This window comes from Sarcophilus harrisii, chromosome 2, assembly GCF_902635505.1.
Source record: "Sarcophilus harrisii chromosome 2, mSarHar1.11, whole genome shotgun sequence".
Lineage (NCBI taxonomy): Eukaryota > Metazoa > Chordata > Mammalia > Dasyuromorphia > Dasyuridae > Sarcophilus > Sarcophilus harrisii.
Genome location: NC_045427.1, coordinates 96,249,008 through 96,261,055, shown reverse-complemented (window position 1 = coordinate 96,261,055; position 12,048 = coordinate 96,249,008). Strand labels below are relative to the sequence as shown.

General features: G+C 34.9%; 1 protein-coding gene across 5 annotated transcripts in view; it reads left to right on the top strand.

The window, feature by feature from the left end:
• Positions 1 to 12,048, top strand: part of PSME4 (proteasome activator subunit 4) — a 104,389-nt gene extending 92,341 nt beyond the window's left edge. For 2 of the 5 annotated variants that reach the window (XM_031950471.1, XM_031950469.1), the window contains 3 exons: positions 240 to 373; positions 1,053 to 1,191; positions 1,756 to 3,442. In XM_031950471.1, coding sequence (XP_031806331.1) covers positions 240 to 373; positions 1,053 to 1,187 — 269 coding nt within the window. In that variant the 3' untranslated portion in view covers positions 1,188 to 1,191; positions 1,756 to 3,442. Of the gene's footprint in view, positions 1 to 239; positions 374 to 1,052; positions 1,192 to 1,755; positions 3,443 to 5,967; positions 6,025 to 11,506 lie in introns of those variants that run through there. The other 3 variants (XR_004231705.1, XR_004231704.1, XM_031950470.1) reach the window with 3 other exon arrangements.

Sequence of the window (12,048 nt, the reverse complement as noted above, 5' to 3'; positions counted from 1 at the left end):
TGCTATTCCTTCTGATTGGACCGGGGCTATATGAGTTGTATTTCTAGCATTAACTTCCAAAAGTAGTACCATCACTCAGAGCAAAGTGATTTAGGATACTAAGGACATCTTAACTACATTTACTTCAGCAGCTTTAGCTCTGATTTATATTGGTCATGCTTTGTATATCCACTTGAGTGATAATATTCCTGTCTTTAAAAAAAATCAAAATAGTTTAAAAGAAATTACTTCTTTTTTAGAATTGGTCAATCGCCATGCTGGAGTGCTAGGAATTGGTGCATGTATTTTATCTAGTCCCTATGATGTCCCTACCTGGATGCCACAGCTCCTGATGAATCTCAGTGCACACCTGAATGATCCCCAGCCAATTGAGGTAAATTTTTTTGTTTTATTGCACATTCTGTATCAATCTTTTTACCACCACCCCCCCCCCCAAAAAAAAAAATACAAATCTTATTATGGTAGCTTTTAAAAAAAACTATAAATTGTTACTTTTTGCTTCTGATAACCCTTTTCTTGCCTTTATTGTAGCAAACAGCCACTTACAGGGAGCCCCAAAGTGTCTGATGCCATGTTAGTTTTTATTCTCAAGTATTAGCATTTTTTGCTGAGTTCAGAATAGTTAGTGTGGGGTAATACTCCACATGTAATTAAAGAATAAAGTGTGATTGTTGTTGGATTATAGTATGGACTATGAACAACTATAAGTTGTTCTCTTTAAGTTATCCTAAGTAGTAGGATTACACACTTACCCCATTCCAGATAGAAGTATGTTGAGAATTGTTACTGTTGATGTAATTTCTAATTGGTTTTTATTTTAAACGGTACTATTCTTCCCAATAATTCTGAGTTGCTTAAGGTCTTTTTTGTGAGCAGAAGGAAAAAGAAGTGCAGGGTAAGAACTTTGATTTGGTCAGAGATGACCAAAAGAGTTTGACAATTACTGTCTTAGAAGATAGATTCCCCTCTCCCCACCTCCCATTTAATTCTCCTTTAATAAACGGATGTATGTTCAGAAAGAGTTAAAAGTCTTTGGATGATCTGTTCTTTAGATGACTGTAAAGAAGACTTTATCCAATTTCCGAAGAACACACCATGACAATTGGCAGGAGCACAAACAGCAATTCACTGATGATCAGTTGCTTGTGCTTACTGATCTCCTGGTGTCCCCATGCTATTATGCATAGAAAAGTAAGTAAAGTTCTAGAATATCAGAAGGTAGTTATCTTGTTTGTTTTAATTAAGATAACAAATTTCTCTTTGTGTTCTTGCTTATATTCTTGGATGATAATCACTTTGAAGGATTGGCAGCTAAAAGATTAATTTATTTTTGTAACCTTAGATGTGTTTACAGTGTGAATAGCATTATATTTAAATGTATGATGAAATATATACCCAAATCCATTCCATTTGCAAACAGCCCACTGAGGAAAATGCACACCATTCTTACAAGCCTTATCTCTTTTTCACCCTTTCTTGTGGCTAATATAAATGAAATTCTCAGGAATTTTTCTTTTCATCTTGGCTATTAATCAGATAAATTTATATATAAGAAAATCAGGTGCCTGTCGCCTTTTCAGCTTTTGTTGTAGGTGGGAATATTGGCCAAATATTGTCTTATTTGTCTTGTTATAGGGCTTCTAGACTACTGGCACAGCCCTTGTTGACAATTTTAGTGTGATAGGCAACCTTTTCATCTCTAGTCCAACAAAAGTATAAAAATGTTTAATCTAGATTTTTAACTATTTGTTACAGGTTCTCCATTAATGAGGGAAGCCTCAGAAACCTTTCTGCAGTGATAGAGGAAACTCAAAGAAATTTCATGTATAAAAACTTTTAGACTTGGAAATCCTGATGCCTAATTGAAACTCTCCCTCCTCCTTCCCCAATACAGATGAGTAGCCCTAACTTCAGGCTCTTTTCATCAAAAATTCCAGTTCCTCAGGTACCAGCTGTGGGAGTTCTTGGCAGGTTTCTGAAACTGCCTGTCAAGCCTAATTGCTTTTGGTGGTTTTCATGTTTGGTCTCATTTGGTCTGTGTTCCATAGGTTCCCAGCTTTCATTTGATATCTTCATTTGTTGGGATGCATTCCTTGTTTTATCAATAGATCACTTTCTCTGTGCAACATCTCAAAGAGCTGCAAACCTTCAGAAAATAAACAGTTGTCCAATATTAATTAAGACCACGGCATCCAGGACCAGAATCTGGGAACCCTTTAAAATACTATTGCTCCTTGGGATCAAAAACATCCATTTGCTGACAGGTCCTGTCATTTCACTCATCTCAACTTCTTTTGAACTTTTTCTAAATCTTTGTTGACTTTAAAGCTGTGGGCTATGGAAAACCTTGTAACCTCTTCAGCCTGGATCAGGGTAGCCATAGTTAGAAAAGAGGGAAAACAGAGGAAGTATCTATAACCTCATCTATGACCTGGTGGAATGCTTGACCAAGATACTGAATTGAAGCCCATGTCCATCTGCTTCCTATAGGTTAGAGTTTTTGGTGCTGAATAGAGCCAATAGATGAAGGGGGGTGGGATGGGGTTGTGGGGTGGGGAGGAGTGATGAGCAACATTTTAATTGATTGGAGTGTGTGTATACAGTTGTGTGTATTAAAAAATAAACAAAAAACAAAAAAACTGACTTTTTTACCCTGTATTCTTTATAAATATGTTTGGCCCTCCCTGTTGTACTTTGCATAAATGGAAGACTGCTGAGTTTGTGGAAGTTCTGTATATTTTTTGCCTGCAACATCGTTGAAAGGCTGATAACTATTGGCTATTTAATTGATCTATTTAATATATGTTGCATATATGTAAAAGACTGTATAAACTGTAGAAGTATTGCACTGGCAAGACATTGTACAGATTACAACCTTTTACACAACACCCTTGTGAAATTAATTTGTAAAATTCACATTTAGATGTTTATACTATAGTAATTATGGCTTTTGCAGCCAATGAAATGCCATTATTTGTGTGTTTAAATTATTCTCCTTAATTATCTTTTTCATGTTACAAAAGCAGAGGTGGTTATGCTGGGAGGGAGGAATAAAGGGGAGAGGGGGTTGATTTGAATTTCATTTAATTCATTAGTATGTCTCATGTAACTTTTTGTGTGCATTTCTAAATTCTAACATCCCATGTTCTTTGGCAAGTTTGTAGATGCAAGGTACCTCTTAAGTTGAAATAATTCACAAGTTGGTGTGTTTCATCGTTCACACAACCTGTACAGTCTTCCTTACAGGAACACTAAAAATATGTTTTTGGATACCTACCTACTGAGTTAGTGACTTAATACAGACTTTAAGCACAGCAGTGTTCCTAGTGCAGTATTTCTTAAGTGTCAGCACACAGACGTAATCACTGTATAGAGTAGTGCCAAAATTATTATTTCAATTGTGTATCTAGTTCAAAACCCAATAAATGGATTGTTTGTAACACTTGGTTTTTGTCTTAATTCTGGGAAGAAAAGTTTTTAGTGATATTTGGTACTTTTCTCTACTGTGTTCTTTTTTTTTTTAATCTCAGAACTGTCCAATATTATCGGACAGCTTTAAACTGGGTGTCGATAAGTGCAAGATTATACTTTAAAGTATATTTGCACTAAATTTTAAAAACTCTAATAGTGGCATTGTTAGGATTGTATGAATTCATTCACTGAGAGAAAACAATAGAACACAGTAATCTAACCAAATAGTATTCAGTGTGTCAGTAGAGGACTTCCTATTTAGGAAAGATTATCACTAATTACTTGGAAGATTAAATCAGGTAATTTCTGGGTTGTAACATCACCTTTTAAATGAATGTGGCTGTCTCCACTCAGGTGATGCTTGCTCTTTCTAGTATCCAATCTGTCCTGTTCCTATGTTAACTTATGATCAACAAGCAAAACTGTTTTGACTCATCCAGATTCTCTTTCTATCCCATTTGGGAACATTGGACACATCCTGTGTATCTCTGATTTTTCTCTTTTTCACTTTTTGTACCTCAGATAATCTTTTTCAGAAATGTATACCTGCATCATCTGTGAGTCCCTTCTTTGCAAATTCCAACTTCTGCTTTAGGGAATGCCTTTGAATTTACAAATTAAAAAAATCATCTGCCTGATAAATCTCTTACTTATCAGTCTTTTTAAACAAACTTTTCTGATTCAATTTTACTTAGTTCCAATATTATTGCTAGTTTCTCTACAATATTGCTTTTCTACTAATTTTTCATAAGTATTTAGCTACATCATGGATATACTATATCATGACCATTTCTAATATTTTGGTGGGAAAAAGTTCTTAAATTTTCAGATAACATAACCTATTTTGTGTATTTAGAGTTAGCTTTGCTAGTAGTGCAATACTTATTCATCTACACTATCAGCTTAAAAAATTTTGTAGTCCAGAAACCTAAATACTTTCTGTGGAATGTTATCATCATAGAAAAATGTTTTAAAAGTTACAATTGAGTTGAAAATCAGTAAGAAGATCTTATACCCCATTTGGAAGTAATGCATTTTTAGGAATCACATAAATGATATTTAATGTTTTAAAATTATTTCATCTTCTTGGCAGATACTTAGCTTATACATCTTTGGGGGGCTTTGTTTATATTTTATTTGTAAATGTTTGTTCATGCTGCTATCCTTTTTGAAGAGGAAGTGTAGAGTTGCAGTTTGCATACATGGTCTTGTAGCATTTAATACTGTTGACAATTCTTTCCTCTCTTAGTTTTCATATTACCATTCTTTCTTGGTTCCCCCTTCCACTTGTCTGGCCACTCCTCAATTTCCTTCACTATATTATCTTCAGTTTCATGCTCACTAACAGTGAATGTAATCTAAAGTTTGTTCCTGTGTCTTCTTTTCACTTTTATACTTAGTGATCTTACATAATTAGTTTTAAATCTCTCCCAGACTCTAGTCTTGCATCATCAGCGTCTTAATGAATAATTTGAACCAGATGTCCTGTGGACATCCCAAACTCCACATGTCTACAAGTATTTTCTTACCCCTCCTTCCCAACCTACTCCTCTTTTAAATTTTCCTATTTCTGCTGAGAATACTATCATTCTGCTTGTCTACCTAGTTTCTGAGTCATGTGAGAAATTTCTCACTGCCTTCAACCCACATATTCAATCTTGTCTTTTCTATCTGCCATTATCTCTCACACAGCCACCACCCTAGTTTACATCTTTATCACCTTTCACTTGAATATCGTAATAGTCTCCTAATTGATATCCCTGTCTGGTCTTGATATCCACATTGATTTATTTTCCACACAGCTGTCAAAGTGATTTTCCTGAAATATGGTTATGGACATGTCATTCCTCCTACTCAGGTAACTCCTTAAGACACCTAATAGTTTCTAGGATCAAATATTTGGTTGTTTCACATTTAAGGAATGCCCTTCACAACCTAATAACAACTTAATTTTCTAGTCATAAGACTAGACTATAAATTACTCTCACTTTTCATATGTATTATCTAGCCAAATTGACCTTGGTTTTCCTCATACATGGCCTCTGTTTCTCATACCTGGAATGTATTGGCTCTTCAGAATCCTTTAGAATCCCTAACCTTCAGTGTTCAATTGAAAAAATACCACCTTCTCTACATGAAGTCTTTGATGATCCCCTTAACTTGTCGTACCTTTCTCTTTATCCTCATTACCTCAGAGTGTGTGTGTGTGTGTGTGTGTGTGTGTATATATACATATATATATGTACATATTTCGGTTCTCATAATTTGCCAAGGTTGACTGTGAATTATCTTGAGCCTTGGGTCCTATGGGCCTGTTTGTTGTCTGTCTGATGTGAGTTTCGTAATAGGAAGTACAAAGTTGAAATAAAGATGCTGTAGAGGAAAATAAACTGTAGTTAGGTAAAAATGGTGTGTGAAAGCTGATGGGTTAAATGAAAATGATATGGCTCGATTTAAAAGGAACTATTAGCAACTGATATCCTTTCATTATTGTAGATGCAGAAACAGGATCAGAGAAGTTTAAGTGATTTGTACCACATCACAGGTAGCTAGGTAAGGAATAGCAGAACTAAGATTTGGTCTCCCTAATCTTAGCTTGTATAATTGATGTATTGTCCCTTTGTCAGTTTTTCATGCATAAAAGTCAAAGATTTTTTTTTTTTTTTAAACCAAGGCTCTTAATCTCACCAAAATTAGGAAAGGCAATGGCATGACATTTATTATATAACTAAAGGAATTTATGGAATAGTTGTTATATAGTAATATCAGGTCCTTTAGTGCAGCCTTATGAGCCTTATAATGAAAGTCTTGAACCAAAAATGTCCTTGTTGCAGATAACTTGGTCTAGAGAGAGAAAGCTTGACTTCAAGCTAAAGAATGTATGTAAAATAGGTTTGCTTTAGAGTTTCACTCCTCTATGATGTGAGAAAGGTAGGGAATCATTGTGTGAAGAAGACTTTAAAGCCTTAGAATTCATTGGGTATACTAGCTGAGCCTCACTTGGTCTCTTGTATATTGTAGTTTTCACTATTCTCAGTGTTGCTGACCAGTGTAATTGAAGGAGAGCAGAGCTAAGAATAAAGAGACCCAGAGTAAGGCTTAGTCTATAACTAAAACCTTGTGACCAGCTATAAGTTGTGTAACCTCTAAGTGCCTTAGTTTACTTACCTATCAAAAGGAGATAATGCTTGCTCTTGCACAGCTATTTTGAGGTTGAAATGAACCAAGAGATATGAGAGTGCTTTTATAAGAACATGTTTTATAAATTGGAAGGGACCTTAGAAGTTGTCTACCCCAAACATTTTCAAGATGAGGAAACCGAGGCCCAAATAGGCTAAGTAAATTGCCCAAGATATACCTGTTAATGGTGTAATTCAAACTTAGATCCCTCTGATGCTAGATAACAGCTGTTTTCCTACTATTCCACATTGTTTCCCCCTGGAAAAGTTATTTTTTTCTCTTTCTCTTAAACTTTCCACAAAAGAAAGGAACAATGAGAAATTCTAATATTGAAACTCAAAAACTTAGAAAATTTTATTTTCATCCAAGCCTTTTTTGCTCATTCTGATAAATTATTGTAAATGAAATAGGCATGAGATTTAGTCATCACAAAGGATGGAGCTGCTCATCAAAATTTATGCCAAAGGTTATTAGCTTTTTTATACATCTACATGGAACTAAACTCAGGGGGTAAGGCAGTAAATTCTGATGACTTGCTTAACTTGAATTTTTCCTTGAGGCAAGTAGGGAACAGCTGTAATCTGTCCCTGGAAGCTATTCCTAATAACTATCAAAGAAACTTTATGGCTTACTCATGGAGGCCATTTTGCCTGTGCCCAAATGATTCAGCAGAACACGTAACATTTTTTCATACCAACTCTTTTGATGAACTTCCCCTAAATCTAGGTATTAAATTGCCAACCAGATGTAAAATTCTATTTCGATGTCCTAAGTCATATATTAGGAAAGGTTTTTTCTTTTAAAAATGCTATTGGAAATATAGTACTTGTCTTAAGTGCTAGAGTAAGACCTGAGCTCTGGTTGCTGACTATAGTTATTAGCAATCATAACCAGAATATGTTTTTTCTTCTGGCTTCTGTTAGTAGAGTTCTCTATTTCCCAAAAGAAATCTTTTATTAGAAAATATCTCTATCCTCAAGTTCTCTGTGATCCTGAACAAGTCACTTCATTTCTCAATGTTCTAGGCAACTAAGACTATTAAAGTTGCAGAATGGAAGTATTGGCAAAAAACATTTCCTCACTAATAGTTTCATACACTAATAAAAAACAGGACCATCCATCCTTCCACAAAAGAAACTTCCATATCAGATAAGTAACTCAAAAGTAAACTTAATTAATGACACATCCATTGTGTATTATATAACTTAATGAGATCTTTGTCAATTAACATGCCTTTCTATCTTTAAAAAAAAAAAAAAAAAAAACAGTTGGAAATTGGTTCACATTTTGGATAAAAGCAATCTGCTGAGTTAACCAGTTGCCCAAATTGAAGTTATTTCATTTTTCTTTTTTTTGAAGATTCCTTTTTCATCGTTTCTTTTTGTTTTTGAAGAGGAAGGGAAGGTTCTATGTTTGTAAAAACTAAGAATGATACCAGCATTAAACTGAAAGCAGAATGGTTTTTAAAAGAATATATCTAAATTTCCACTAAACTCAAAAGTAACTTCTAGATTCTACAATTTCCACCTAGGGAATTAGGTAGTGCAGAGGATAGAGTGCTTGGCCTGGAATCAAGATGATCTAATTCAAATCTGGCTTGAGATACTTAGCTGTGTGATCTGGGCCTATGTCGGTTTCAGTTTCTTCGGTGTAATAGGGATGATTATAATAAATGCTTATTTTCCATGATTGTTGAGGATCAGATGAAATAGTATTTGTGATGTAATTAACATAGTGTCTGGTGCATACTAGGCCCTTTAAATGCTTGTTTCCTTCCTTCAAATCTTCCATCAACCTTTTCCTTCAGATCTACTCAAATTTGCTTCCTTTAGAAAGCTTCCCTGACCAAGATATATCTAACTGATAATACTTTCTGTTCTGAATTTTTATAGCAATTAGTGTACACAATTGATACTTTTCATATAAATTTTAAGTTGCTTTCAAATTTTCATGTGTCTTATTAATGTATATCTATTCTTATTTCTCTATTTTATAAACTCCTTAAGAGAAGGGACCTGGTTTTTTTGTTTTGTTTTGTTTTGTTTTTTGTTTTTGTTTTTGTTTTTTGCTTTAAGGTACCTACTGCAGAGCTTTACAGCTGTTAGCCATTCAGTAAAAGTCTTGATTGACAATCTGCTGGCTATACCTATTGCCAGAAACCTCTTGTTACTAGTTCAGGGTATGGTGTCTAACTTCATTATTTATCCTTATACTACTATTCACTCAATCTTTCCATATCTAAAACTCAGGACATATTTGCCTTTCTTATACCTTTCACATCCAATCGTGAAGGCCTTTTGCTTTCACTTCTACATTTCAAATCTGTCCTCCCTCCCATTTTCCACTATCATAACAAACCTACTGCCTACTTTTATGTTGTTCATTTGTTTTCAGTCATGTCCAACTTTTCATGAACACATTTGGAATTTTCTTGGCAGAGATACTAAAATGGTTTGCTATTTCCTTCTCCAACTCATTTTATAGATGAGGGAACTGAGACAAACAGGATTAAGTGATTTGCCCAGAGCTAGTGTCAAGCCACATTTGAACTCAGGAAGATGAATCTTGACTCCAGGCCCCAAACTCTATCCATTGTGCCACCTATCTGCCTTCACTACTTAGACTATTGTGATAATTTCTCCTCAAATCTTTCCACCCCTATTCTCAATCCACTTCAATTCATACTTCATGAATATCAAAAGAGTTTTCCTTAAGCATATCACTTCTGCTCAAAAAATTTAATGGCCTCTATTTCTGGCTGAGTAAAGTTCAAATTCCTAAGCCAAGCATAGTATATAGAGGTCTTCTTAAAAGCTTCCTTGGGGCAGGTAGGTGGTGCAGTGGATAGAACATCAGCCCTGAAGTCAGAAGGACCCGAGTTCAAATCTGTCCTACTTAACATTTCTTACTGTGTGACCCTGGGCAAGTCACTTAACCCCAATTGCCTCAGCAAAAAAAGAAAAGAAGAAAGTGCATCCCCACCAATCTAATCTTAATCTTATCATTTTCCCACCATGAATTCTTCATTTCAGCAAACTGGATTGTCATCTATTCCTTGAATACTCCACTGCCTTTGAATCTGTTGGAGATATTTTCTTACTGTGTTCTTATCTATCCTTAGTCTTATTGATTGAACATAAAATCTTGCTTGATTTTTATTTCACTATCAACATCATCATCATCCTTCTTTTCTTCTTCCCATTTCCTAAACACCCTTTTCTGCAAGGAACGCAATGTGACTGCTTCAGCTTGCTTAAATTTCATCAGTACCTTTAGTTGCTTCTGTTCCTGATTGGAGAACAAAAATTACTCTCATTACCTCCTTTTATAGAGGGTTCAAAATGCCAACCATCTCTTCATTTGTCACCTGCTGTTCTACTTGGTTTAGATTTGATGATCATCATTATGCCCCCACCAAGTACCTTCTGGCACTTCCTTTTCAGTTTTCTTTTGTGTGTTGTCTTTCCCCTCTAGATTGTGAGCTCTTTGAGGGCAATGACTGTCTCTTGGTTTCTTAATTTGTATCCCAAGCACTTAGAATGGTGCCCAACACAAAGTAATCATTTAGTAAATAAATAAGTTGATGATAAGTTAATAAATGTCTTCCCTTTTCAATAGCCATTTTTCTAATTCAGGCCTTCATCTCTTGCATATACAATTGCAATGGCTTCATAATTGATCTTCTGCTTCAAATTTTTGCTGTCTCCTCTACCCTCCAAAAAGGTGCCATTTTGGTATACTAAACCACTGGTCTAACTCTTATCATTCCCAAAACTGACAAACTCCACTGACTCCCTAATTTATTCTTGAATAAAATACAAATTCATCTGTTTAGTTTTTAAAGTGTCATCTTGTTCAACTTGTCTTTCCAGACTGATTTTAATTTTGTTTTCCATCACACAGTGTTCTAGCCAGACTAGTCTACTTGTAATCTTCAACACAAAATAATATCTTTTGCCTCCTTTTTTGCTTTTGTATAGGTTGTCCCCCATACTTTGAGTACGCTTTTCTCATCTTTGCTGCTTGAAATCCTGAGTTCTTCTCAAGATTGGGCTCTAGCACTATTATCTAAACAAAGCATTCCTGATTCTCTGCCCAAGTTGTTAATGCTTTTTCCCTCTCCTGGAAAAAAAAAAAGGCATTTGCTTTGTATATATTGGTGTATATATTGTTTCCCCAGTAGAATGTAAGCTCCCTGAGGGCAGAGTTTTCCTTTTTTTGTTTGTTTGTTTGGTCTTTATATTCCAACCCCTAGCATATTATATGTCTGGTATTTAATATGTATTTATTATATCCTTGTAAATTAAATTGAAAAGTCACCTCCTAATCTTCCAGCTCTCAAAGTTTCTTTTTAATCTTTACTGATTTCCCTTGTAATAACCTTGCTCTCTGAGACCTCATAAAGTTCTTTGTTTTGTACCTTTCTAAAGAATTTTTTTAAAGAATTTAACATAAAATTGTTCATAAATAATTTGACATGTATATTGTAGTTATCAAAAACAGTTCCAATGAGGCTGAAAAGGAACTATCTAAAAAGACTAATGTGGATGCACAGGGAAGTGTCAGCAACCAACTTAGATTTTTATAAGACATGTACAGAAGATGGAAATAGGGGCAGGTAATGGATATGAAATACAAAATCAGCAAAGTTCTGTAAGCAGAGTGTCAGGAATGGTAGGATTCACCATCAGTTCACGTTAGGGAGAAAGATGAGGGCAACAAAAAGATTTTTTTAAAAGGCTAATTTGGGGAAAAGAGGATCAAAGAAGGCATTAAGACCTTTGACTATTGCTCATGGTAGATGAAAGGAGGCAGAGCTGTTCAACTCTTATTTTGCTTCTGTTTTTTTCTGCAGAATCACTGAATCAAGACTTTCAGAGTTGGAAAAATCCTCGTTGGCCATCTAACCCAACTTAGACCTGAAAAGGATTCTCTACTACAAAATACTCAACAAGTGGTCATCTAGTCTCTGCATGAAGACCTCCAATGAGGAGGAACCCGATACTTTCCAAAGCAGCCTATTTCACTTATGGATATCCAAAATTGTTAGGAAGTTTTCCCAGATGATAAGCCTAAATTTGCCTCTTTATTTTTCTACCTGTTGTTTCTATTCATCCTCAGAAGACCGAACAAGTTTAATCTCTTTGCCACTTACCTCTTCAAATACTTGAAAACAATTGTTACTTGCCCTGAGTTTTCTCTTCTACAGGATAAGCATTCTCAGTCCCTTCAATTAATCCTCATCATAGAAATTCAAGGCCTTTTACCATCCTGGTCTATGAAGGAGAATGATATCTGGACTGCAAAAAAAAAAAAAAAAAAAAAAAAAAGTAGGAAAATGGATAATAAAGAGTTAATAACCTAAGAGAATCAGAGGGATAGTAAGAGAGTATCTAA